General features: G+C 54.6%; 1 protein-coding gene across 3 annotated transcripts in view; it reads left to right on the top strand.

Annotated features, from left to right (window-relative positions):
* Positions 1-264: 264 nt before the first annotated feature.
* The window catches only part of CALN1 (calneuron 1), a 142034-nt gene continuing 114670 nt past the window's right edge, over positions 265-27628 (top strand). Inside the window, exons 1-2 of one of the 3 annotated variants that reach the window (XM_085078058.1) lie at positions 265-796; positions 18772-18966. In XM_085078058.1, the coding sequence (XP_084934184.1) occupies positions 18845-18966 (122 nt within the window). In that variant the 5' untranslated portion in view covers positions 265-796; positions 18772-18844. Of the gene's footprint in view, positions 797-2861; positions 3017-18771; positions 18967-26586; positions 26888-27628 lie in introns of those variants that run through there. The other 2 variants (XM_085078059.1, XM_085078061.1) reach the window with 2 other exon arrangements.

The raw sequence follows: 27628 nt of genomic DNA, 5'->3' as shown, positions 1-27628 counted from the left end.
GTCTCCCCACTGCCTTGGCACGGGCAAGTGGCCTCCAAATCCAAATGGAATTGCTTCCCTGCTCACGGGATGCGGGCAGGAGGCCGAGGACCCCGGTGTGCAGAGCTGAGCTGGGGTGACGCAGCCCTTCCCCTCTGTCCCGTCACACTGGGGTGACGCAGACCTGCCCCTTCCCCTTCCCCTTCCCCTTCCCCTTCCCCTTCCCCACCACCCAGGCTGACGCAGCCCTTCCCAACAACCCCGCTCCACCCAGAGCTGGCACTGGCCGGGCAACGCCTTTGGGCACTGCCACAGGGTGGTGGCATCACCAGGACAGAGGGACACGATCCTCCTCCTCCTCCCAATTCTCCGGAGCCCTGGTAGAACACCAACTTTCCTGCGGAGCGCTCGGGCTGCCCTCGCCCACCCTGCCTCCAGTGGGATCCCCTCTCGCCACCCCGCTGGAGGAAGCCTTGATTTCCAGTTTGCTGTCGGTGGCACCGAGCAGCTCCGGGTCCTGCCGGGCTGCCAGGATGCCCCCGACGGGTGGCAGGAGACTGCTGGCACTGGCAGGCCCGGGCGGCAGCGCGGCGCTCCGGGGGCAGCAGCAGTGCCAAATTGGGGTTCTAGCCCTTTAAATCCGATCCGGTACTGCAAAAAAAAGGACGAGCGAGCAGGAGAGAGCCTTCAGACTCTTTTAATTAAAGCTTGTACCATATTCTGTATTCCCAAGTCGCGGCAGCTTCCCCAGGACAGCTCGGGCGCTCCGGCACGGCATGGATGGGGACAGCAGCTCCGGCGGCGGCGGCGGCAGGAGGTACGCGGGAGGGACGGGGCTGCGGGCACGGCTTCTCCCCTCTCCCGCCTGGCAGCTGCCAGCATCCCCCCTGCTTTTCCCCGTGTGTTTTCCTCCGCCGGGGAGAAAGTGTAACGCGCGGCTGCGGCTGACGCGGGGCCGGCAGGAATCCTCCCAGCGCGCACCTGGGGCTGGGGCTGCCCGTCCTGCCACCTCCGCCGCCTTCCCTCTCCCCTCCTTCCCTTTCCAGCCACCGAGTGCATGACCCGGAGCTGGGGCTTTGCCCCGCTCGCTGCTGGGATCGGCAGGAGCGCGGTTGGGCTGCGCGGCCCGTGAATCGCGACAGAAGTTGTCCCCGCCGCGCTCCCGCCGCGCCGCTCAGCCCCGCTCGGTCCGCCCGCTCTCGCAGGTTAGCGGAGTTTTGCCACATCCTTCCATGCGCATTGCACTCGCAATGCAGAGCAGTTCTGGGGAGCCTCGCCGAGCGAATCCCGGGTTTTTGGGAGCGACAGCGGTGTTTGCGCGCCGGAGTCTCCTGTCCTCGGCGCTGTCACCCACCCCAGGCTCAGCCGGGCTCATAAATCACCCTTCAGCAGGAGCCCTGCGCCCAGAGAACATTTAACTGCGAGCTGCCCCGCTCAGCCAGTGATTTTCCTCTCCTCTTAACCCAGTCATCCCTCTGTTTACATCTCCACGCAACGTGGCTTTTTCTTTAAATCATAGCTTGTTGTTCCTTCATCCCCGTCTCGGGTGGGTGAGTCTTTAAGGTGCCCTGACCTCAGTGAGAGCCAGTTTGGCTCTTTCCAGCCGAGTCCCAGGTGAGGTTGGGTCCCTGGGAGCCTCTCCTGCATGCATCCGGGAGGGAAAGAGGCTGTGCCAGCAAACATTTATCCCGGTGCCTATCGCAGGTTAATAACACTTTTGACAAATAGCAGCCTCCCCGAGGCTTGAAATGGGATTGGAAAAGCAGCCACTAATCTCCTTGAGAAGCGCTCGGTGGTGGTCACCTCTCAGGAAATCAGGAGAGAAGCTGTTTGTGTTCTGCGTGTCGAGGCGTTAGCACAGAGAAAAAACAGAGAAAAAACATCACTTTTCTTAATCCACCGGGAAAAAACTCTGCCTCGCCTTCATCTCCAGGGCTTGGGGAGGGAATCCTGGGAACTCAGCACGGCCCAAAGCCCACAGGACTGCACAGCTGGGTCAGGAAAATGGGGTTTTTCCCCCTCACTGCTGGTATTTGCCCAGTGAGGGAGAGACGGGACGGGGCAGTTGGAATTGGGTAGGGAATTGGAATTGGAGAGTGAGCACCTGAGCAGGAGCACCTGCAGGGATCAGCGGGTTTGTGGGATGCAAAACACTTCGCCTCGAGCAGTGGAAGGAAGGAAACTTGGAGAGGAGGAGGCGCAGAGCCCGCGAGGAAAAGCAGGGATGGCAGGGCAGAGGGAAATCCGCAGCACAGCTCCGTGCTCAACTCCCAGAGCGCAGGGCAAAAGGATGCCGAGCACCCCGGGGCTTGAGGGTTATTGTCTTTCCCAGCTTTCCTCAGCAGTTCCCATCCCCTCGGGAGCGCTTTAGCCATCTGTGACTTCGGTGACACGAGCAAGGAGCCTGTCCCCTGTGACCCAGAGGTGGGATAAAGGCTCCATTGTTCCCAGCTCGCAGGGAACAAAACTACCTGGCGAGGCAAGCTGAAAGTGCCTGAAAGTTAAAACCTCTGTTCCTCAGGGCTGAGCGGAGCTGCAGGCAAACTCTCCTTGCCTGGAGCCCCTGGAACCTGTTCCCTCCACCCTGCAGAGCTGGAGGGATTGCAAACCTCCCCAGAACACGAGCAGGGTGTTGAAAGGCGAACAAAATGTGCATCTTTTTCTCAGCGAAGCAGCTCAAGCACACGCGGAGGGGTGGGGAGTAATTATTTATAGTGCCATCAGCAGAAATAATAGAATGAAATGAAGGGCTGAAAAGTTCTGCTGACTCTCAGGGAACGCGTCCTGGCACGGATGGATCGTTCCCAGGCCCAGCCCTTCGCATCTCCAGCGCTCCCAAGAGCAGCCTGGAGACACAGCAGAGCCCGGGATCCAGGCAGAGAGGCTGGGAGCAGATCCCAGCGGGAGGATGGAGCTCCAGTGGCATCTCCCAGCTCCTCCCCGAGCCTCCTGTGCTGCCCAGCCCTGGATTTGTGTCCCGCTGGATGCCTGAGCAGGGAAGGGAGCAGCGCTGCCAGGGGAAGGGCTGGGCGCCCAGGTTTGCCTTTTCCATTTCCTTCTGGGAACGCTGGGATGAAGAAGGGGGGTGAGGGGATGTTTTTTGAGCTCGGCAGTCAGTGTGATCCGGTGCTTTGTGCTCTGCAATGAAGCTCAGAGGGTTGGGTTTTGGTAATTCCTGAACCCCAGTGACAGAAGGTGTTGGAAGGATTGGCAGGCAGGGCAGGGAATTGCTCACCTGGAATCTAGCACTCCCCAAAAGGTGATCTGCACCAGGGTTTCTGCTCTAAAGGGAGATCACTGAGTTTGAACTCCTCTTTGTGGGGATGAGAAGGTATTTTTCCCCCTCTCTGTTCACCCAGGAATGGTGAGTAGAGCCCAGCTTGTCTCTCCCCACCCTGGATCCCTATCCAGATGTGCATCCTATCCTGAGGCTGGTGCAGGTGGAAAGGTGAATTTGAACCCTGCCTGAGGAGCAGCAGGCCCTGAGCAGGTGAGGGAGAATCCCAACATCCTGCAGGAATGCTCTGTGGGATGAGTTCTGAGCAGTCCCAGAGCCCTTTCCTTCCCCAAGCTCCTCCACAGCCCCATGAGGAGCTACAGATAACCCCAGCTGGGCACAAAAACCTGAATTTAAAGGTCCCACCAGGTCTTTTGCTCCATCTTGCCCTGCCTGTCCATCTCCAACCAGCTGAGATTCTCCTGCTCCAAACAAGAGCTGAGTTCCTGAGGAAGAGGCAGAAAAATAATTCTATTTTTATTGGCAATAACCTTTTAAGGCAATAACCTTTCCTACTTCCTTGACTCTGTAGAGTGGAAAGAGCACAGGCACTCAAGGCAGAGCTCTCATTTCTGCTCTTCCTCTGCCAGTCACCTTTAAACAAAAGGAGCCCAGCAGGGTGTCTGGAGCAGCCAGGGACCAGTGTGGATCTGACAGAGATAAAACCTAAATTTACTACTTCGAGCTGCTAGAATCTAATACATTCTTCTATTTAGAGCGAGCAAGTGATGTTTGTCAAGCCCATTCTCCATCTCTGGCAGGGGACTGCAGTTGGAATTAGTCTGATAAATGGAAAGCAGTCGACAGGAGTCTGAAATGGTAAAAATGCAGCAGCTGAGCGGAGTTGCACGGTTACTCAGTGGAATGTTGGAGGGACAAACACAACACGGTGTGTCACCCTGGGGATGGCACAGTCACAGCCAGGGAATGGCATCATCCAGACATGGAGCTGCAGGGATGGCTCATCCTCATCATCCTCATCCACAGTGGTCAGCTGAGTGCTTAGCTGGGCTCAGGTGGTCTCTCCGAGCAGGTTCATCCACCTCATGCCATGCTGTTGTCTTCCTCGATGGTTTTATCCTTTTTTCCCCCTCCTTCAGGGCATGTTTTAGCCTTTGGAACAGCAGCCACACTCAGTGCATTATTTAAACCCCATTTGAATGGCAGGAGGTGAGAGGCTGTGCAGACAATGCAAACCTTGTTTCCCATGGTTCACCCAGAGACTGCCAGAAATCAATTGTCTGCCAGAGACTTTAAACAGAGTTAAACCAAATTGTGTTGGAAGCCCTGGGGATCCTTGAGAGCAGATTTGCAAGAAAGTCCTGTTCAGATGCTGCCCAGGGTGGTGCAGGTTTCACCCTGGATATCCAGGTTGCTCTTGGCCCCAGCCAAATCCTGGACTGCAGTTTGGGAGCAGCCCGAGCACTTTGGGAGCCTCAGGCACTGTTTCAGAGGGGATTAATAAACCCTCAGGAGCTGCTGATGTTTTACAGGGAGCTGGCAGGAGGCCCCTGCTGATTTTGGAAAGGTTTCTCCTGGAGGCTCTGCTGCAGGAGCAGAGGCAGGAAGGGTCTGGCACCCCCCGAGCTGCAAATGAAGCAGGAACTGATTTTAGAGTGTGGTTTTATTTTCACTCCCTCGTAAATCCACTGTGGCAAAGCAGCTGATGGAGCTGGGAAGGGATTAACTCGGGAAGAGCAAAGGTGTCCCAGGGGTTAAGCACAAGAAAGCTGCTGGTTCTTAAGAACAAGGAGCTGCCATGGAGCTGGAGCTGTTGTAGAGGAGTCACCTGGCCAGGCTGCCCCGGGGCTGTTTGTGGCTTGGAATGATCTGCAGCCCCCCTGACACGTGGGCTGGCTGCAGACAGGAGGAGACTGCAGGAGAATGTCACAGAATCTCGGAATCCCAGGATGGATCAGGCTGTGGGACCCCAGAGGGTCACTGGTGTCACCTCCCTGCCCAGGCAGGGCCATCCCAGAGCCCAGGGCACAGCATTGTGTCCATGTGGCTCTGCAATATCCCTGCTCAGGGACACTGCAGCCCCTCCCTGCTCTCTGCTCAGGGCTCAGTCCTGCCCAGGGAAGAAGTTCTGCCTCCTGTCCAGGGAACTCCCTGGGCTCAGTCCCTGCCTGTCCCTCTGGTGTCACTGCTGGCCCAGGGAGCAGAGCCTGGCCCTGCTCTGAGCTGCCTGCAGCCAGGGACAGCCAGGGCTGAGGTTCCTCTCAGCTGGGCTCCTCTGGAGGCTGAACAGCCCCAGCTCCCTCAGCCTTTGCTGGGCACAGAGATGCTCCAGGCTCTCCTCATCCTGCCAGCCTTGCTGGCTCTGCTGCAGGAGCTCCCTGTGCCTGCTGGGCTGAGGATCCAGAGCTGCACACAGCACTGCAGAGGTGCCTCCAGGGCTGGGCAGAGGGACAGGATCATTCCCTGACCCTCTGGAGAAGTGTCAGCATGGGGAGGGATCGATTCCCAGCTGGTGGCTCCTGGGGAGGGCAAAGTTCCTCTGTCCTGGTGAGGGACAGGAGTGTGACTGTGTGACTGTCCCACGTGTTATCCTGCTGGCACACGGAGCTGTGGGATGGCACTGTCCCCTGGCACCTGCTTTGGTCAATTCCTCTCAGTGAGTTCCTGTGCAAACCCCACTGTCTGGAACAAAAGCTGCCAATCCCAGAGCTGTTGTAATGCAAATAACAGCAGTGGGATTAATCCCAACCCATCCTGGCCTCAAAGAATCCCGAGCAAAGCCTGGTGGGGCAGAATCCCCTCAGCTGCACCCTGGCATAGCAGGAGCCCCACTGCCCCCAAAACATGGAGCCCACAGCTGCTTCAAGGTCCTGATGGTTAACAGAGGGAAAGGAGATTCAGGCAGCTTGGATAATCTTCATCCATAAAAAAACAAGCTGGAAGAGTGGATGGATTCTTTTCCCCATTAGGTTGTGCCACAGCCTGAAGGTGCAGTTCTGCCCTGTGACCTGACTGAAGCAGCAGTGCTCTCTTTGGGGTGTTTGATAAATATCCTATTCCCTCCTGGAATGCAAGCTGTAGAAGATCGGGGCTTTCCCTGGGATACAAGAGGGAGATGGATCTGTGGAAAATGCTGTCCCAGCTCTTTCCAGCCCAGCTGGACTGTGTGAGAGGGAGGATGATGAGGTGATGAGGGTTTATTCCTGTTTTGGCACAGAAGGCAGCAGGGGCTCCACCTGGGGTCTCATTTAATGCTTAAGAAAACCATTTCAGCTCTGGAGAGGTTGGGAGCAGCCAGAGGCATTGGGAAACCTTGGACAATGCTGCTGATCCCTTTGGGAACAGTGACCCTGTCTTGGCCCCATGGCAGGTATTAAACACCCAGTGGGTCTTGCTCTGGATCAGAGCTGAGCCTCCCAAAGTGCTCCAGGGAGTGCCAGGGTTGGGTGACAATTGTCACTGCTGGGGGGGAGTGGAATGGGATGGGCTTTTCCAACCCAAAGCAGTCTGGGATTCTGGGATTCCAGAGAAGCCTTGGCAATCTGGTTGTCACCAAAACTGCAGGAAAAACAAAAACCCTCCAACAAGATTTTTAATGTTAGAGAGTCAAGGCATTACTTTATTATCTGGCCAGGATGTTGTTCTGGCCAGGATGTACCACAGAAATCATCTCATCCACACACAGCCTGGCTGTGCAGAGAGAATCATTCCATGATACATGGATTTACTAGATTCTTCAGATATTTTATACAGTGAAAACACACAGAAATGTGTTGGGTCAGTGTTCATTGGGCCAGAGCTGAGCAAACCCCCAGTATTCAGTTCCCCATTGGATCTGAATCTCCTCTCCTCTGATGTTAATTAGATTTTTCATTCTTCAGTTTTCCTATCAGTTCCTCCCAGGCCAGTTATCTTCAGCCCTGCTGGAGGTGCTCTGGGGTAGCTGTTTGTAGATAGCCACTGCTGGCTGCTGATGTTCTGCTGGGAGCTCTTTAGCTTTGGGTTCCTCCAGTCTGTTGATATGTTGAGTTCATCAGACCTCACCTGGTAGAACAATGGCCTGGAGAGAAACCTAAAATTCCTTTTCCTGAGGTAAAGACAAACAGAACCCTTTTGACTAAAGTTATACAAATTTTTTAAACTGGTATATTTTCCAACATAATGGAAACACAATGTTCCCTATGTCCCTGTGTTTGTCCCAAGGACTGTCCCCTGTGGGTACCCCCTTGGTGTGTTCTCACGTGCTTCAGGAGAGAAAACACCAAAATAAATTATAAAAAACCGCTAGAACAACTTATAAAAACACAAAAATAATTTATAAAAACCAGTGGCAGGGTGGGAGAGGGACCTCTGATGGGAGCACAGAGCCGGTATTCCCTGATCCTGAGCAGTTATTCTCTTTCCCTGATCCTGAGCTGGAAGTCCCTAATCCTGAGCAGGTCTTCCCTGATCCTACAGCTCCCAGCAGGGCTGGAGAGCAGAGCTGTGCTGTGAAACCTCCTTTGCACTGATGTTTGTAGAGCTCAGCAGGCTCTTGGCCTGACAGAACTCCCTCTGGAATCTGTCAAAATGGGAATTTTCCCTGTTCCCTCCCTGCCACCTCCTCCAGCCACCACCCAAAGCAAGCCCATGGACATCCCTTAAAAAAAACTATTTCTTATTGGTGATGCCTTGCCTCAGTCAGGCTCTCCCTACAGGATTTGGGAGAGGAGATTAGCTGGTTTAATAGTGTGGATGATGAAGAGAAGCTGCTCTGGGCAAAGCACAGGTCACAGGTGGTGATTCACTGGGCTGTTTCGTGACCATTAGTTAAACACTTGATGTCCAAACTGTGATCCACATAAAATTGCTGGAACTTGCCTTGCAGTTCTGAGTGTCCAGCTGCTCCAGCAGGAAATATTTGCTTCTCTGGCAGTAGGAAAAAAGCCACACAGGCTCAGGGGGTTGGAGCTCCGTTTTTGGGACTCTCTCTACACAATGAGGACAAATTCCTCTTTCCTCTCATCTCCTGGAGGAGGAGAAGTGCAGCCCATTCCTGCTCCAGCTCCCCAACTTCTCTCAATCCCTCCTGCAAACTTCCTGAGCTGAAGGCTGTCTGTCACTCTCAATGCATTATTTTATTCCTCTTTTGAGCACTTGATGTTTTCCAGGAAAAATTCAACAGCATAATTGGGCACTATTTGCAAAAATACTTCCCCTGCCTTTTTCTTTCTTTCTTTGAAACGATTTCTTGGTAATTTCCTCGGGTACCTCTTGGGTCTGGTGCTGGGAGAAGCAGCAAGTGTTTGTTCTATATTCCCTTTGCTCTGTGGTGCTGAGGATGTGACAAAACTCTGCTTTACCAAGTGTCTCCTCCATCCCTTTCAAGCACCTCTTTGCCAGACTGAAGGGCCCTGACGTGGTGATCTATTTTTGGGCAGAACTCACTCCCTGGCTCAGTCCAAGCTCTATCTCACCCTTCCTCCTTCTGTTCTCTCCCTTCCCGAGTGCTCAGAGCAGGAATTTATTCATCCTGCAGGTGCACAGTGGATCCACACAACAGCAGTTTTATTCTCTATTTCTCTGACAAACCTCTCACTCTGTATTTTCCCCATGGCTGTGCTGAACTTGGAGTGGATATTTCCAGAGCAGCCTTCATATCCCCCCAGGGATTCCTTCCTGGAGAGCACAGCCTTGTCCAGAGCTCAGTATTTGGGAGGGACACCATGGGCTGTTTCCTCCTGGGCAGGATTTGGCACTGAAACTCAGCTCTTTATCCCTCAGACACTGGATTTGGTGAGCTTTTTGAGCAACTATTGCCCCAGCTCAGGTTTTGCTCATCCTGCCTGATGCTGTACCATCAACAGGAGTTGTCATTTCACTCACACACCTCCAGTCCCCAGGTGCTTTCCTAATAACTGAGTAGGTCTGTTTTGCAGGGCTCTCTGGGGCTGCAGTGGGAAGCTGTTTTCATTATGAAAATTCACTGTTCATCTTTGTTTCTGCCTCCTTTCCCATCTCCTCCAGAATGAACAGGACTGCAAAGCTCCCCTGCCCTCCCAGCCTGGCCCTGTCTGTCTGAGCTGTGCTGGCTGAGCACCCAGCAGCCAAAATTCCTTCCCCTCCTGCTTCTGACCAGCTTTTGGCTTTTCCTCCTTAGCAGGTTGTTGTTCAAACCCTTTTTGGCCAACCCCACAGGTCCTGTCCCAGCAATTTGTCACATCCAGGGGTCTTTTTCCTCCCTGGATACTCTTTCAGCAAAGCCTTTTAACTCTCCTGCTCTGCTGGGTTGCTGCACAACCTTTTTTCCTTTTACCTCTGGTTGGTCTGGCAGTCTGTGATTATTCCAGGTTTGCAACAGAGAGTTTAAAGCAGTTATTTTAATCTTTTTAACTTCTTTTTTTTTATTTCTATTCAAGCGACTTCTTAATTTTAAATGTGTTACATAAGGTTTAATTATATAGCAATGAGTATATTGCGTGTTTGTGTGTTTATAGCTTTATATAATTAATATAAAATGTATTTAATATGTATATATACAGGCAGGTGTTTGTGTGTTTATAGCTTTATATAATTAATATAAAAGATATTTAACATAATGTGTATGTATACAGGCAGGTGTTTGTGTGTTTGTAGATTTATATAATTAATATAAAAGATATTTAACATAATATGTATATATACAGGCAGGTGTTTGTGTGTTTATAGCTTTATATAATTAATATAAAATATATTTAACATAATATATATATATACAGGCAGGTGTGTGTTTATATATTTGCAGTTTTAGGAGCAATTCTTATCCCTTGAATTGATCCTGGGCATCTCAGAGGAAAATTGGATTTTCTCTCCCACTGGAGTTCCCTCCCAGCTCCTGTTGTGGTTTTGGGTGGATTTCTCTCAGCTGCTCCTGGTGCTCCAGACCTTTCCCAGCTCCATCCTGGACACTCTCCAGCCCCTCAATATCTTCCTTACCCTGAGGAGCCCAAAACTGCCCCCAAATTTGAGTTTTGCCTCCACCAATATCGAGTGAAATCCTAATTTAATCATAATTTCAAACCCCTTTCACTCTGCAGCCATTCCTGCATCGCTGGGACAATGGTCACATCAGAGGTGGCAGGGCTAGTCAGGCAGGCTGGAATTAAGTAATAATTGAAATGTTTGAAGGCAAATGAGAATGGTTGTCAGGGTCAGCCTTAACTATGTTTTGCTAGCAGCTTACAGAGAAATTGGGATGAAAATTGCAGCGCTGTGTGAGAGACGATTGGCTTTTATTTCAAAGCAAATAAGCAGAACAGGAGAGAAAGGGGGAGGACACACAAGAGCACAGTTAGTAAGATGTATAATCAAATTAAAACTTTTGCCCAGTGATACTGCATGAGGTAAAGCTGCAGAGTTTAAATACAAACCGGTAAATTTTGTTTACCAAAACCCCAGAATGTTTGGAAGCACATTGGACTAATTTATACCTCCCATGCTTCATGGAGTATTCATTTAATTTGGGGAAATGAGGCCCCTTTTGATAAGTACTAGCTCAAAGTGCTGCTGAAAAACAACAGCAGCATAGAAAAAGTTATTTTAGCGATCTCAAGAGCTGCCAGCCAAGTCCTGGTTTAGAAAAACACGGAAATTCAAGTGCAGTGACTTCAATCAGTGGCACAGAGCACACACTGAGGTGAGGAGAGTGTGTCTGTTTTTCCTACAAATCCTTGCATTTGCTTTCCTGGACCAGGAAAATCAATCCCTGATTTGCACAGGAGCACCAAGAGCAGCCCTGGAGCATTTCTCTCACCTGGAGCATTTCCATCACCAGGCACTCAGTGCTCTGGCCTGGGGACAAGGTGGACATTGGGCACAGCTTGGGCCTGATGGTCCTGGAGGTCTTTTCCACCCTCAGTGATCCCATCAATGGGCTTCTGTGCCACAGAGCCACTTTGGGTGGAGCACTGTGAAGTGCCAGGCCAGGTGACAAGGTTTTAGGCATTCAGCAGCTGGATCCCAGTCCTTGCAGTGTTTCCAGACACTGGGATTGATCCTTAGGGTCAGAGCCCAGTGACTGTGTCCTGGAGCCACCAGGGAGGGATTGTCCTGCCCTGCTCTGGGGCAGCCTCACCTCCAGTATTGTGTGAATATTGCAGGAAAGACATCAAAAGCATCCAAAGGAGGCCATGAAGATGGAGAAAGGCCTTGAGGGGAAGAGGAGCTCTGAGAGTACTTGGAATGTTCAGCTGGAGCAGAGGAGACTGAGGGGAGACTGATCCCAGTGCCAAATTCCTGCTGAGGGGAACAGGAGGGACAGCTCTGATCTCTGCTGTGTGACAAGGACAGGAGCCTGGGAATGGCTGGAGCTGTATCAGGGAGGGTCAGGTTGGATATCAGGGAAAGGTTCTTCCCCCAGAGGGTGCTGGCACTGCCCAGGCTCCCCAGGCAATGGGCACAGCCTGAGGCTGCCAGAGCTGCAGCAGTGTTTGGACAGCACTGCCAGGGATGCACAGGGTGGGATTGTTGGGGTCTGGGCAGGGACAGGAGTGGGACTGATGATCACTGGGGATTCCTCCAGCTCAGGATACTCAGTGATTCTGTGATGCCCTGAGCATCCTCCCCTGGCTCCCAGCCCTGCCCTGCCCTGCCCACGGAGCCAATTATAACCCAGCCTTGTGCCCCCAGGCTGGGCTGTGGCTCTGTGTCCAGCTGGGCTTTTCCCTTGGATCCCACAGCTCTCTCAGAGGCAGCTTCACTCCCACCCTGGCCCCTGTCTGCATCCCCACTGCAGCTTTCTTTTCAGCTGCTCCTGACAGAGCTTTTGGGTGGAGCTTGGATCCAATTTTCCCCTTTTCTCTGAGTGTTACCTGCACTCAGCTCTGCTTGGATCCAGTTTTCCCCTTTTCCCTGAGTGTTACCTGCACTCAGCTCTGCTTGGATCCAGTTTTCCCCCTTTTCCCTGAGTTACCTGCACCAAGCTCTGCTCAGAGCTCAGACCCTCCAGGAATCCTCAGGAAGGCACAGCCTCTGCACCACCCTTGGCCCTGTTATTCCCACCATGGAGCAGATCCTCCCCTGTCCCTCCCTGACAAACCTCCCGAGCAGACATTCCAGCCAGGAATCTCTCCTGCTGGTTCAGAGCCACCACGAGGAGCAGGAATGTGGGATGGTTGGAGTTTGGCTTCCCAGCCTCAATCTCCTGGAGCTGCTGGTGCTGAGGTTGGGATCAGGATGTGGGGATGGGACTGGAGAGGCTTTCCTGAGCCCATCTGTGTCTCCAGACAGCTGCTGATACATCTCTGAGTGCCCCAAACCTTGTTTGTCCCTCCCTTGGGGTCAGAGGCTGCAGCTCTGAGCTCACAGCACTCCTTGCCATTCCACACTGATTTCCTTGGCACTCCATCCTTACAAACCCCTGCTGGAGCTTGGCTCAGACCCAGACCTGCCAGCTTTGCACCCAAACCCTCTTTCTTCCTGGCTCTTTTGCTCTTGCTCCATTGCTGGCTGGGGCTGGGAGGTCAGGAGCCTTTTGCTCTGCACAGACTGGTGTTTCCACCTTCTCAGCAGAAGCATTTCCAGGGAATTTGCTGCAGCACACAGCAATTAAGTGACGGAAGCTGGGTGAGAGGGAGCACGAATCGTTTGCAAGTTCTGCCAACGAAATCTTGTTCGTTTTTGTTGTTGTTTTTTTCCCTCCCTGTACCTTGGCAAGAGTCCTTCCTGTTTTTCTTCCATCCCGTGGCGAATGCACAATAGGAACAGGAGGTCAGTCACTCGGAGTTGTCAATTTATAATTTCTCTGATGCTGCCAGTTGCTTTTTCTAAGGACAGTGAGCAGTGGGTGAAGCCCTTGTTGGGTAATAAGACATAATTAGATGATTTCTAAATTTCCAAAAACTTTTAGGTACTCAGCACACTCCTTCCCTAATGTACTGTGGCTAATAAACATAATTGTTCAGGTTTCAGCTAAACTGTAATTGTTGAAGTCCAATTGACCCCAGAACTGCCATCCTGCAGATTTTGGGAACAGTGAATGAAGGCAGAAAATAACATGGAATGGAAGATTCTGTGTAAGAATCCCAGGATGTCAAAAGTAATATTTTTGTCCAAATCCTTCCAGCAAAGCTTACAGGATCAGCCCAGGTACAGGAGAAGGAATAAGAAATTATTGTTACAGATCCAGGAGGTCAGATAAGCATGGCTTGGTGAACAGGGAAAATATGAAGTTCTGCCTGTAAAAGCAGAAATGAGTGAACCTTCAGCTGGGTGGGGATGAAAAAAGGCAGCTACAGGGAGGGAAAAATGAAAATTTCAGTCAAACTGTGCTGAAGCTGACAGCTCTCTTCCTCTGCCAAAATGGTCCCTCCTGGTTTGGGTCAGGAAGGAGTTTGGGATCAGCTGAAGCAGTTTGGATTTGGTGATTTCATATTCAGGGGAATTGTTCACTTAATTTGTTTTGAGCAGATCATTTTAGATGGCATGGGAAGCTCTCTAGTGGGGAGAGTGGAGAGCTGAGCCCATCTCAGGGCTGGGAACAACCAAGGCAGCAGAGTCTGGAGATTCCTGGATGAGCCTCAATCCCAGCCTGGCTCCAGCTCCTCTCCCTGCTCCCTTCCCTGCCCTCTCAGGCAGAATCTGTGTCCAGTGCTTCCTGACCAGAGGAGATTAGCAGTTTGCAGTCCTGAGGCTCAGCAGGGAGGCAGAGGGTGGGATGAGCAGGCTGAAGGCATCTCCCTGCTCCCTTTCAAGGAAGGCCTTGAGATAAGGATTTGCCCTCCCACTGGAGGATTCCCTCCCAGCTCCCATCGTGGCTTTGAGTGGATTCTCACCTTCTCTGCTGCTGCCTTGCCCTGTGGAAATATTCACTGTGAATATTCACTGACCATCAGGAAAACTGCAATCTCCTGCCTGTTTTTCCCTGGTGGGATGAGCTGTGGGAGCTCTGCACTGTGTCCTGAGGAGTGTTCAGGCATTTCTTGTCCCTAGAGCCAGAGCAGCTCCTGATTTGTGCCCCCTGAATTCCAAGCTCTGCTCTCTGCTGTCCCCAGTCCCTGCCTGAGCCCTTGTCACAGGTCCCCTCCTTCCCCTGAGTGGCTCAGAGCTCATCAGGGCCACCTCCCTGTCCCTGCAGACACCCCTGGGGAATGCTGACCTCAGCTTTTCTGGGCAGATCTTCCTGCCTTTGACTGACTGCCAGAAAATGGAGAGGTTCTCACCAGTCCCCATCATTTGTCAGGTTTGGTTTTTCTGCGCTGGCTTGAAGCCACAGAGGGATTTGGGACTGAATCAAGATGAACTCCAGGTTCTGCTGAGATGATGAAGAGAGTGAGGAGACCATTTGTGTGATCCATGAATGGATCCTTGGATGGGCTGGAGGCAGAGAATTGCCTCTCCCATTGCCCCATGTGAGCTGTGGGTTGTGTGCCTCAGGAATATCTGAGGCTCTGTCCCAGCCACAGCCTCACCTTTACCTCCTGCCCACCTGGAAACACTCTCAGGAAGCATTTCAAGCATTTCTTTAATTTATTACAAAGCTGAGAGCTGTGCTCATTGCAGTGCCCTTCCACCCCCGCAGGAACAAAGCCACAACCAACTTTCCCACCTTCTGTCCAGGTGCCAAGGGCCTCCCTTCAGCCTGTCCCTCCAGCTGGAGGGCAGCACAGCATGAAATCCTGGATGGAAGTGCCTGCAAGCCCTGGTGGGCATTCCTGGTGACCTGGGAGTGGCAGTGCTCTGGGATGAAGGCCCGATGATGCACTGCCTCCCTCCCCTCCTCTGCACTCCCCCAGCCCTCTCTCTCATCCCTGTCACCCCCTCCTGGAGAGAACAACTAGATGTGAAAGGGAAAAGCCCCGAGGGCAATGTGGGAATGCAGCTGTCCCAGCGCCAGTCAGCCCAAGCAGTCGTTCCTGGCAGGTGAGGAGGAGCTGGGGAGAGAGGAGAGGAGAGCCCTGAGCCCCAGCCAGCCCCACGCCTGCTCCCAGCCACTCTGCAGAGGTGAAGTCTGGAGCAGCTGCTCATTTTCATTTGAAGCTGGAGGGTTTGGGCTATTAATAAGCCTGGCAAATAACCACATGTTGGCTGAATTATGTAACAGATGTTCAATTCCCCGAGATGAAGAGGTGTCAGCCTGATGGAAGAAGTGATGTGAGCACCTTTCTTTTTCCTCGGAGCTGGGTTTCTCCTCTTACGAGCAAAACATTCTCTGCCAGCAGAGAGAAAAGAACCCCCAGTTTGGGTCCAACCCCACCTTTGCTCCGTGCCTGTGGCTGTGCTCTCCCTGCCTCTCTCCAGCAGCACATTTGGGAGACAAGCGGGATCCAAACGCCACGCAGGGCTGTGCTGAGGCGAGGAGCTCCGTGAGTCACTGGGAGCAGCCACAGCCTTGCCTTGGCACGGCAGAGCGGCAGGAGCAGCAGGAGAGGGAGCCCAGGGCCAGCAGCTCTGGGGTTGGGCCAGCGAGGGGGCTGGGCTGGGAATGCTGCCCCAGTTAACTCTTGCAGGGACACAGCAGCCACCGCGATGGGGAGGACACAGGAGGTGGCTTATGCAGAGGATTTTAAAAAGTGTTTCCTTCTTTTTTTGGATGGATTTTGGTTTTAGGGTTGTTGCTTCTGATCTTCCTCTGTCCCAGAGTGGGGAGTCATGGGGAAAGGTGCTCAGCAGTTCAGAGTGGTGTTTAGCCAGGATGGAGCTCTTCCTAGGATGCCTGTCCTGGTACCTGGCAGGAAGATTGAGGCCACACCTTGAAGATGAGGCACCTCCAACCCTGTGCTCTGCTCTGAGCCACTCCAAGGATGATATTGAGGGGCTGGAGTGTGTCCAGGGAAGGGAATGGAGCTGGGAAGTGTCTGGAGCCCCAGGAGCAGCTGAGGGAGCTGGAAAGGAGCTCAGCCTGGAGCAAAGGAGGCTCAGGGGGACCTTGTGGCTCTGCACAGCTGCTGACAGGAGGGGACAGCCAGGGGGTCAGGCTGAGCCAGGGAACAGGGACAGGAGGAGAGGGAACAGCCTCAGGCTGGGCCAGGGGAGGCTCAGGGTGGACATCAGCAGGAATTTCTTCCTGGAAAGGGTGAGCATCCCCTGCCCAGGGAGGTGTTGGAGTGCCCATCCCTGCAGGTGCCCAAGGAAGGCCTGGCTGTGGCACTCAGTGCTCTGGGCTGGGGACAAGGTGGGCATTGGGCACAACTTGGACTCGATGATCCTGGAGATCTCCACCCTCAGTGATGGATTGGAAGATAGAGGGGAGCTGTCAGCAGCTGCACCAAACAGCCAAGCAATCCATGGGGAGAGCTGCTCGGGGATGGGATTGCAGCCCCAGGGCTCAGGTTTTCCACATTTTCTGTGGGTGGAGATAACACAGCGAGGAATGAGAGGATGGAGATGTCTGCACTCCACGAGGAACTGCTGGCTGCTCCCTCCCAGGGGTGCCTCTGCTCAGGCATTGTTTCTGATCTGCTGCAGCATCTCGTGTTTCACAGCCGCGGGCACGACAAGGGCGAGCACTGCTCCCTTTCCTCCTGGGAACACCGGGAAGTGCAGCTCGGGGCAGAGCCAGCTGATGGGACAGGTCCTGCTGGAGCTGGGGGCTCTGTGCCACCTCCTTCATGAGGCTGCAGGGAAGGACCCTCCTGGATTCCTCCCTCTTTTGTCACATCCTCTACCAGGCAGGGACAGAAATGAGGGAAGGGATTTCCTGCTAGGTGTGAAATTCAGCAGGATTTAAGATGTTCAGGGAATCTCCTGAGCACAGGTGACTAATCTGGACAGCAGGCTGTGACAAGGCTGGCTCCCCCAGGCAAAGAACTGATCGTTGGCCACTTGGCAGTAAAAAACAACCGTGTGGAGGCAGAGGAGCAGATTTGGAGTGGTTCCCCCATTTCTGCCCAGCTCCCCTTCCCCTGTCCTTCAGGAGCAGCTGACAGCCTTGCATTTGCTGTTATTCACTGCCCACCCCTGATTAATGGCCTTCTAATGGCATTACTTATTTCATTATCCAATCTGGAAGATCACTCATTATCTAGGCAAAAGAAAAGTCCATTTCTTACTGGCATTAAGTGGTTGGCTGGCGGGGTAAAGTGCAAGGTTCACACTTAAGAAGAGGAGAGAGAAGAAAATTTCTTTTCAGGAAGAAAATTGGCACTGACAGTCATCTGTAGGTTTGTGTTACCCAAAGAGTGGAGCTCAGATCTCAGAGGTGCTGCAAACCACAGAGATAAGGGAGGTAGCCCCAAAAATCTAAGGACTTGCTCAGGGGGCTGGGATAACAGTGCTGGTAGTAGTAGTAGTGGTAGTAGTAGTAGTAGTAATAATAATAATAATGATAATAATAATAATAGTGCGCATTGGGAGTCTGGGTCAGAGCTCAGGTGCTTGAGGTGTTGTGCAATTGCAGGCAGAGAAATTGTTGCTTCAAATTCTCCTTGCACATGACGGGGCAGCGAGGCCAGCTGGCGAGTGACAGATGGGCAGGGGACAGCAGCGAGGGGACAGGCGGGGCACGGCCCGGGACACCAGCAGGAGCACGGCTGGCACGGAGCCCGTGGCAGGAAGGATAACCAGGGGCAGGCAGGGGGCACAGGGCTGGGAAAGGGTGGGGAATAAAGTGCCTGGTAAAGGACAGTGAGCCTGGCTGAAGGGTGACTGAATGGATCATGGATCATGCAATTACCCTGAGCTGCAAGGACCCAAAATGAGCATTGAGGTTCAGCTCCTGGCCCTGCACAGGACATCCCCTGAACCACACTGCTGCCCAAACACTCCCTGCCCCGTGGCGTGATGTCCCAAAAGGACAGCCATGGAGGGCTCTGCCATGGCCACACCAGCTCATCCTGGCTGTGGAGAGGCAGGAGAGCTGTGGCCATGAGGTGGGGTGACATCAGGGCCCTGTGGGCACAGGCAGGAGCTTGGCGATGGCACAGAGGGGGCTGGGCAGGCCTGGAGGGTTTGTGTGACACGGCTGGGGAGGGGACACTCGCTGAGGGGACACCCTGCCTGGGGCTGGGGTCCCTCCGGTGCCCTGCGGGGACACCCGGCACGGGCACTGTGGCCATGGCCCTCCTGTTGTCCTGGCACATCCCGGGGCTCAGCTGGGATCAGCCCTGCCACACTGGCACAGGTGGGGACACTGCCGGGACCCCAGAGAGGCACTCCAGGCTGGCACTGCTGGCAGTGCCTCCTGCCCGGGGGGCTCAGGGGATCCCGCGGGGATGTTCGGAGCAGCATTCCCACCCTCCCAGCACTGCCGGTGGAGCTGCAGCTCTGCGCTCTGCTCCGCAGCTGGAGGCAGCCTGGCTCTGCCATCTGCTCCGTGCCAACTCCGCAGTGCCAACAGCCCCAGCTGCTGCCCCGGGGAGGAGCAGAGCTGCCTCCAGAGCTCCCCATCCCATGGCACTGCTCATTCCCCGCCGAGCCCGCTCTGGTTCGGCACCCAACATCTGTTCCAGATGTGGCCGCTCGCTGCCCGCGCTGCTGCCATCGCCGTCCCGCTCCCCGGCGAGCGGCTGGCATGAATTATTGAGGGCTGGCGTTTAAATAAATGATAAAGGCAGGCCGGGCGTGCGCTGAAGTTTGTGTCGCTCCTCTCTCTCTCGCAGAGTCGCGCTCCGGGCTCGCCTGGCCCCATGATGAGCTCGCCCAGCGCCAGGGCCCCTCCGAGTCACCTCTCCGATGGGGCTGATCCAGGAGCCGGCAGAGGGGCAGCCCAAGCATGAAGGTGGCCGAGGGGATGAGGCTCCCGGCGAGAAGGAGGAGCCGCCGCAGCGGAGCAGGCAACCAGAGTTCCCCTCCTGGCAAGTGCTTTTCTGCTCTCCAATCGCCTCCTCGGCGGGAGGAAGGGAGGGATGGAGGGAGGGATGGAGGGAGGGATGCTCCCTGCTCCCGAGGGTGGGCGCTGGGGATGGGCTGGGGCAGTGCCTTGGGAACGTCCCCCGGGTGAAATCCTGCAGCAGAAGCCCACCCTGGGCACTGCTGAGCGCAGCAAAACCCTCGGCAGCTGCTGGGAGGGCAGAGGGACCCTGGGCTGGAGCTCACTGCGGGTGCAAACCCAGCCAGCCCCTCCTTTCCCGCCTGGGAAGTCCGAGTGGAATTTTGGAAGCCTGGTAGCCTTGGAAATTGATTTTTTTCTTTTTATTACTTTTCTTTCTTCACCATTTTGAAAAATGGCTTGACTCACAGTTGCATGAGGCTGTGGGGACTCACGGCAGACCATCTGTTTCAGCTGTTAACAGTCATTAATTCTTTCGTATTTTTTGCTACTTTCGAGACACTTTTGGGGAAAAAAAAATATGTTCTGGATGGCATTGGAGCACTTCAAAGTCACTACGATTTTTTTTTCTCACAGAAACAATGTGCCATGAATGCAGTTGTTCTAAAAGAAATACATTTTTATTGGCTTTCTAAATGGGGAATTGGTCTCCTGTGGCCATGCAGGAGGACACGGTGTTTATCTCCTTTTCACCATGTATTTGGCTCATACCTGCACTGCAATCCACGGACTGAAGAGGGTTTTTCTGGGTTGAATCCATTGCAGAATGGCTTTCATTTAAAAAAAAAAACGCAGTGAGTTTTTCTTCTAAGCCCATTTCTGGGCCCGAGTGATTAAATCAACCAGATGGTCTCCAGTCCTTCTGCTCAGCCACTGGAAAATGCCTCCATCCCTGTGACAGGCTGGGGCTGTGGATCCAGAGCTGGGGCATCTGGCCTGGTGAATAATGGAACAAACCCATCCTGTTGTCACTGTCCCCCCCAGCCTGGGCACACCCAGCCTCCAGCCTCACTCCTGGCATTCCCTGAGGAACCTCTGGCCAGGAAATCCAGCTCTGCACTGTGTGTTCCCCACCTGCTCCATCACTGTGCTCATCCAGGCCTCGGGATGCCACTCTGGGCTTCACCCCAAAGCCTCCCTGGGGTTTCACTGTGGTTCATGGGAAGTTTTAGGTGCAACAAAAAACCTTTCCTGAGTGTAGCACGGAGTGACAGGACAAGGGGGAATGGTTTTGCCTGCCAGAGGGCAGGGATGGATGGGAGACTGGGAGGCCTTGGGTTGCCCAGAGAAGCTGTGGCTATCTCTGGATCCCTGGAAGTGCCCAAGGCCAGGCTGGAGCAGCCTGGGACAGTGCAAGGTGTCCCTGCCATGGCAGGGGTGGAGCTGGATGGGCTTTAAGGTCCCTCCAGCCCAAAACCTTCTGGGATTCTCTGATCCCACGATTTAAGGAGGTGGGAGAAGAGAGTGCAGTGCCTTGGGAACACGAGGAGGGGTGGCACAGGGGTGGCACAGGGGATGTCAGGTCCTTGGTGCCACCGAGGCTGTGGGGTGGGGATGGCAGAGCAGAGAGCTCAGGGCTCATGGCTGAGCTGCTTTGGGCCCCAAATCTGTGTCAGGAGGTAAAACACGGCCAGGAGCCTCTGACTGTGCTGCTGGGGGAGTGCAGAGCAGAGCCAGCCTGCCCTGCCCTGCCAGTGACACCTGCAGGGACAGCCAGGAGCCTTTCCAGCCGTGCATTAGGACTGCAGCTTTCAGCAGAATGACAAACTGGGCCTGGAAACACTGCCTGGAGCTGGCCAAGGAGCCTTCCTGGGGCTGGCAGGGCCAGCAGCTCCTTGGCAGGGCTGTGGGGCCGTGCTGGGGCTGAGCCCAGCTTGTGGCACCCAGGGACACGCTGGGACAGGGGGTGGCACAGGGTGGCAAACCCCAACCACTCCACACAGAGTGCATAGGAGAGCTCAGGTAGGGGTCTGAAGGATCCCACATTCCAGGCAGGGATTGCAGCCACCTCCTGACCTTTTCCAGGCCATCCCTGGTCCCTGATCCTGTCCCTGAGCAGGGGCTGTGCCAGCCCTGGAGCACAGCCAGGCACGCTGGGCTCGCCAGCAGAAGGTGCAGGAATTCACATCTGGAGCCTTGGAGACGTTCAGGGCCTGTGTGGTTTTCATTTGAGGCCTTTCCGTTCTCCATTGACTTAATTAAAATTAAAAAAAAAAAAAAAAAAAAAGAAAAGAAAAAAAAAGAAAAGGAAAGAAAGAAAGAAGCAGGCAGGATTGGGCTTTTTTTGTTTTTCTTTTTTTTTTTTGCTCTTTTTTTTCTGATCAGATGCCTAGCTCGGAGTGCTACAGAGAGCCAGTTTTCATTTTGAAATTTCCTTTCATTTTTAAAGCTCCCCACAAGAATTTGGAGCTGCAAACCGAAGTGAGGAGGTGTCAGACTTCACAAACCAACTCAACCCCAAACCTAGTCATTAACTCAAAAAAGCGTCTTCTGTTTCATCAATTTCCTGAAAAATCAATTTTTGGGGGAAAAAGGACAGAAAAAGTAACCGAATTAAGCAGAAATACTTATATTTTGCTCCTGTGGGCAGAAATGGGGGTTAGCTCCTGGCTGGAGGCTGCTCTCCCCTTTGCCCTTCCTGCTGCCAGCCTGTGCCATGGGACAGAGAATTTCTGGGGCAGGGATGGAGATCTGCAGGTTTGATAAGGGTGATCTGAGATCCATTTGCTCCTGATGCCCCAACATTTGTTGCCTTTCCCTGCATCCATCCCCTCCTGCTCCCTCCAGGACCTCAGTGAACCCCAAGTGACCCACAGGGGTGAAAATCCCTCCCCATCCCAATCCAGTGAAGAAAAACAAGGAAATTCGGCATTAACACCCCTGGACACCAAAGTCTCGACAGAGCTCTTCCCCTCCGAACCAGCTCAGATGCCTCTCCCTGATGGGAAGGCTAAAAATAAGCACATTCTCCACAAACAGCTTAAAGATGTTGAAAATGAAAAGCAACAAAGGCAGGAGAATGGATGAGTCACTAAATTACAGGGCTATCTTTCGAAGAGCCAAACAAAGCACCCAGAGCCCCCCCAGGCCTGGCTGCAGAGATTCAGGGGGGATTTGGGGCTGCTTTGGGGCTCTTTGAGTCCTGGGGCTCTGAAGGGTGAAACCTCCCCCAGTTTGGTTCCACCCTGTGCCAGAGCTGCTCTGAGTAATGAGGAGTCCAGCCTGCCCAGGGGTGCTTTTCTCTCCCACTAGGGCATGGCTGGGGGGATTTTTTTGGGATAACCCCCCTCAAACGAACCCCCTGGAAAAGGAACCTTCCTGCAAGGAGTGGAAGCAAAAATTCCCATGCACAGCTCGTCCTGCTGCCCTAGGGAAGCCACAAGTGTTGGGACTCCCAGCTGGGAGCAAGATCTCAGTGGGTGTCGCTGCATTTGTCTGTACCTTCAGCTGGGTAAAACAATCCCCAGGTCTGGGATTTTCCCCCCTGCCTCAAGGTCTCCTTTCAGGGAGCTCCGCTAGGGTGGACTGTGTTGCAAAGCTGCAGCTTTTTTAGCATTTGCAGATGAGCTGGAATCGAAATGCTGGCATTTGAGGCAGCAGGAAGGGGGCTGGAGTGGTGCCAGAGCTGTGCCTACATCTGATGTGTGCACAGCCCAGGTCTGGAGTGAGTGAGCCCTGGGAGCTGAGCAGGATGGGCTGGAGGGGCCAAGGTGCCAGGGCTGCTGTCCCCAGCCCTGCTGTGGGGTGGGACATCATCCTGGGGGCTGCAGGGTGTCCCTTCCTGGCCATCACTGCAGCCTGGCATGGTTTGGGTGGGAAGGGACCTCAAAGGCATAGTGGAAGACCAAACCTCCCACTGTCCCAGGCTGCTCCAAGCCCTGTCCAGCCTGGCCTTGGACACTGCCAGGGATCCAGGGACAGCCACAGCTTCTCTGGGAGCTCCACCCCACCCTCCCATCACCCTCAGCACCCTCATCCATCCTTTTGTGGCTGCAGGAGGGGACAAAGGCCGGCAGTGCCAGGCCTGGCCCGTGTCCCCAGCCTGCTGCGGCACCATCCCAACCCCAAGAACCCCTTGATCCATAAATCCATAGCCTGAGCTGGCAGCTGCAATAAAAGCTGTGCCCAAGGATCATCAATCCTGGAGCAGAGCTCGCTCAGCAGTGATTTAATCTCAATATTCCGTTCTGAACTGCGCTAATTAAACTCCAGGAGAAAGCATCCAGTGCGGCAGCGAGGTGGAGGGAAAGGAAAAATAAAAGTTTCTCCTGGAATAATTAAGCACCATTAAAACATGAAAATCCAGGCTAGGGAGCAATTGTACTCCTTCCACCAAGCGTTTCATCAGAATAATGGGTTGGAATTGAGCAATCCTGAAAATGTGGGCTGCGAGTTGGAAATCCTCTCCCACTTGGGAGAGCCGTGAGGCTGTGAAGCTCCTGAGCCCTGCCCAGGGAGGGGACAGGGGCTGTTTGCCAGGACATTCCAAACTGCAGTGGACAGAGCCCCCCATGCCAGCACTGTGGGGAAGGAAGGAAGGAAGGATCACAGACATCCCCCTCCTGTGGCTTTCCCGATTTTCTGGAGTTTTCATTCCAGAGGGTTATCCCTAACTGAGCAGAGCTCTTTAATCCCACCCAGGACTTCCTTCTCTGAGGCACCCCAAAGTCTGACCCTGCAGGCTTCACATTTGGATAAAAGGGACAATTTGAAGGCACCAGGCTCTCCTAGAGCCATAGCCTGGCTTGCCCTGCCTCCCCTTGGACACCCAATTTATTGCTGCTGCATCCGTGCTGTCCTCATCCCACTCTGGGCTCCAGAGCCCAAATAAAGCCCCTGCCCTGCCTCGGTGGCTGTGCTGGGCAGCTCCCCAGCAGCTGGGTGGGCAGCAAATGGAATGAGCCTGCCTGGAGTGCGACAGCTTGATGGCAAATTACATGGAGTGCTAATCACTCATCAGTGAGTGACAGCTCTGTGCTGACAGTGACAACCTCGCCGGGGTCCCCAGGCAGGCTCTGACACCTGCCTGCCATCAGCTGCTTTGGCACATTAGGGTTTTATTGTCTCTGGCTGTGTCATTTCCAAGAGTGTAATCCAAATATCCCGGGGCTGATTCCTGAGGAAGCTCCATCCTTCCAGAGCTCCATCCCAGCTCCCCCCTCAGCCCCAAGAGCTGCTGCCCAGGACACCCTAAAACCAGAGGGTTTGGGGTGATCAGCTCTGCATTTTGACAAAATAAAAAGGGAGAAGGGCCCTGGGGTGCTCTTATTGATGTGGGTACAATCTGGAGATGTTCTGGATCTGTTTAGGGATTAATGAGGACTGGGTCCTTTCACAATTTTTAATAATAAATATATCAGCTTGATGGATTTTCCAGCTTCTGTTTTCAGCCATGAAGGTTGGAACCTTTCTGGTTAATGTTTTCCAGAGCTGAAGGAAAGGAAATTAGCTAAAGGCAGGGAATAACATTCCCAAATGAGGGGGTTTGCCCCCATCCAGTCACATAAGCTGCCCAGATGAGACGAGGGACCTGCAGGTGAAGGTTTCCTCGTGGATCAAGGGAAAAAATAGGAATGAAAAGTAGAAGGTTGAGGAGAGATTCATCTGCATCTCCTTCTGATGAGCCAACATTTGGTGCTCACCTTCCCCTGCTGGTGCTGAGGGCCTTGCTCCTGGAGCAGGAATTGTCCTTCCTGAACACAGCAATGCCAGTAACTCCATAAAAATTGTGAAATTCCAGGATGCAGCTCAGCTCTGGTGGTTTGCAAGGGACCTGGGGCATGGCAAAACTCCTGACTGTCCATGCAGGCAGTGCCCAGGCACTGGGAGAGGGGCAGTGGGATACTGAAATCCTCCCTGGGGCAGGACAGCTGAGCTGGGGGAGCTAAAAGAGTTGAGGATCAACGGAGATGGGATTTACAGTTTGCACAGGGAGCAGAGAAAGCCAAATCCCCTCTGCCCCAGGGTGCTGAGCTGCAGATCATGTTCCTTCTGATCCGGGAAAATCCTAACGTGGGGAACATGGTGACCCATGAGGCTGAAGGGAAGGAGACAGGGAGGATTTTACATCAGCAGAGTACAAGGGAGACAAGATGTGAATTAAACACCTTGGAGCCCTACGCTCCACACGCTGCAGGCTTTGTTTGATGCTCACAGGGCTGTGGGAGTGTTGCTGGAGATGACGGGTGTCTCTCCAGGCTGTTTTCCAGCTCCAACGGAGGCAATTTTAGCTGTGCTGGGCTCCCATCAGAGCCTCTCCTGCAGTCAGCTGCTCTCACCAGCACAACATCTCTGCCTGCTTTCAGCCCAAATTGGTTGGAGTTAAACTTCCCCCCGCTGGCAGCATGCTGGCCCAGGGGTCGGGGGTTGTGCTGGGAGCAGGCAGTGATCCAAGGGCTGTGTGCCTCAGCAGCATTCCAAAAGGGAGCTGGGGAGCCAAGAAGCCACACCGAGTTCTGGTGGCAGGCTGAAGGTGACTGCAGCAGGGACAGGCATCTGCTGGCTGTGGGGGGAGATTGAGCTGGGAGAAGGGAGCTCCTCCAAGCTTTTCCTCTTTCCCAGGGCAGAAATTCAGGTCTCCCTGGAGCTGCCAGTGATGTGGATGTCACTGCTGTGCTCCAGTGGGGGTCAGGCAGGCTGGTGGCACCCTGGCTTCAGTTTGTGCACACAGAGCACAGGAGACACCTGCAGATGTGGATTTTTCTCCTCCGCTGCTGGTGGCCAACAAGTCCAGGACCATGCTGGCCAATATCAGCGATGGTGTGACCAGCAGGAGCAGGGCAGTGAGGGCAGGGATTGTCCCCTGGGCTGGCACTGCTGGGGCACCTCCAGTGCTGGGGGCAGTTTTGGGCACCTCCAAGAAACACATTCCCTGGCTGTGTCCAGGGAAGGAATGGAGCTGGGAAGGTCTGGAGCCCCAGGAGCAGCTGAGGGAGCTGGAAAGGAGCTCAGCCTGGAGCAAAGGAGGCTCAGGGGGACCTTGTGGCTCTGCACAGCTGCTGGCAGGAGGGGACAGCTGGGGGGTCAGGCTGTGCTCCCAGAGGACAAGGCAGACCATGAGTGGAAATGGCCTCAAGCTGTGCCAGGGGAGGTTTGGGTGGATATTGGGGAAATTTCCCCATGGAAAGGGTGGTCAGGCATTGGCAAGGGCTGCCCAGGGAGGTTTGCAGTCCCCATCCCTGGAGGGATGGACGTGGCACCTGAGGACATGGGGACATGGGGACATGGGGACATGGGTCTGTGGTGGGCTTGGCAGTGCTGGGGCAGGGACTGGACCCCATCCTGGAGGTCTTTTCCGCCCTTAATGGTTCCGTGCCTCTAAAAAAGGAGCTGACAGCTTAACCCCGCTCCGTGCCGAAAGGAGCCCCGGAGCCGCAGCTCACCGGGGGTCTGAGCCCCACACCGGCGGGCTGACGGGGCTGAGCCCTTCCCGGCAGCGGGGCTGGGGCGGCGGGACCGGAGCCTCTCCCTCCCTGCGCGCAGCATCCCCGGGCCGGGCTGGAGGATGGGGAGGAGGGGGCGGCTGGGAGCGGCGCCGAAGGGGTTAGCGGGGGCCCTGGCGCAGGGCTGGCGGCGGAGGGTGGTCCCAGGCGGGCCGGGGGAGCGCGGCGCGGCGCGGCGGGGCTCGGGCTGCGCTCGGGGTGCGCGGGGCCATGGGGCGCTGAGCTGCCGCGCCGCGCCGCTCTCCTCCTCCTCCTCCTCCGGCATCGCCTCCGTTCAGTCCGATTCTTCGCTCGTTTGATTTGATTTCATCCGTTCGCTTGATTTTTTTTTTTTTTTTATATATGATTTTTTTTCTCTCCCTCCGCCATCCTCACCGCCCAGATCTCTCCGTGCCTCCTCCCTCCATCCTCCTCTGAATAACTCGTCTGGGAGCGATCTGGAGGGGCGAGGGGGGGACGGTGGAGCCGAGCAAACCTGTGGCGGAGGAGCCGGCTGGTGGAGAGGTGAGTGAGGAGGATGGGGAGCTCCGGCTGCCCCCGGCCGGGCGGGGAGCGGAGGGAGGGCTCGCAGGGAGCTGCGCGAAGGCAGCGCCCTCCCCTCCCCGGCTCGGGGGCACCGCAGCTCCACGGGGAACCTGTTGGGGGTTCGGCCAGCCCTGCCAGCCGGGCCGGCAGCCGAGCCATCCCCGCGGGGGGATCGGCGGGGGGATGCTCGGGATGCTGATCCCCTCCCCTCGGTCCCCCAGCCCCTCGGGCTGCGGTGGAAGGGCGGCCGTGCCTCCCTCTCCGGCGGTGTGCGCTCACACGCGTGTTTGTGGAGTTGCCATGGAGCGGCACAACAGCACTTCGGCTGCCCAGAAAACCTTTTTTTTTTATTCATTTTCTGGCCCTCTGCTCGTCCGTAGCGCGGGTGATGTAATGAGAGCTCGGTGTCTATGCGGTGCGCTGCTCTCGTGGAGTTGGGCACGGATGGAGACCCCACATCCCAGAGCACGGGGAGCAGCCGCCATCTGTTTGCACGGACGGCTCCTCGGGAATCCGTCAAACCCAACAAATGCACCTGGCGGAGGAATTCGGCCCCAAACACCTCCCGAAAGCCTCCCGAGGCGAGTGGTGCCCGAGGCGAGTGAGCCCAGCCCCGGCCGATTCCGGCTCTGGTTCAATCACCAGCTCCAACACCTGATTTGCAGTGATCTCCTCCTGCTTCCCCCCTCGAGCAGCCCCGGGACTGCAGTGGGGAGGGCT

This window comes from Lichenostomus cassidix, chromosome 19 (assembly GCF_008360975.1).
Source record: "Lichenostomus cassidix isolate B80296 chromosome 19, HeHo_3.0, whole genome shotgun sequence".
Taxonomy (NCBI): domain Eukaryota; kingdom Metazoa; phylum Chordata; class Aves; order Passeriformes; family Meliphagidae; genus Lichenostomus; species Lichenostomus cassidix.
The sequence above is the reverse complement of the archived record's forward strand: the minus strand, read 5'-3'. Positions and strand labels throughout refer to the sequence as shown.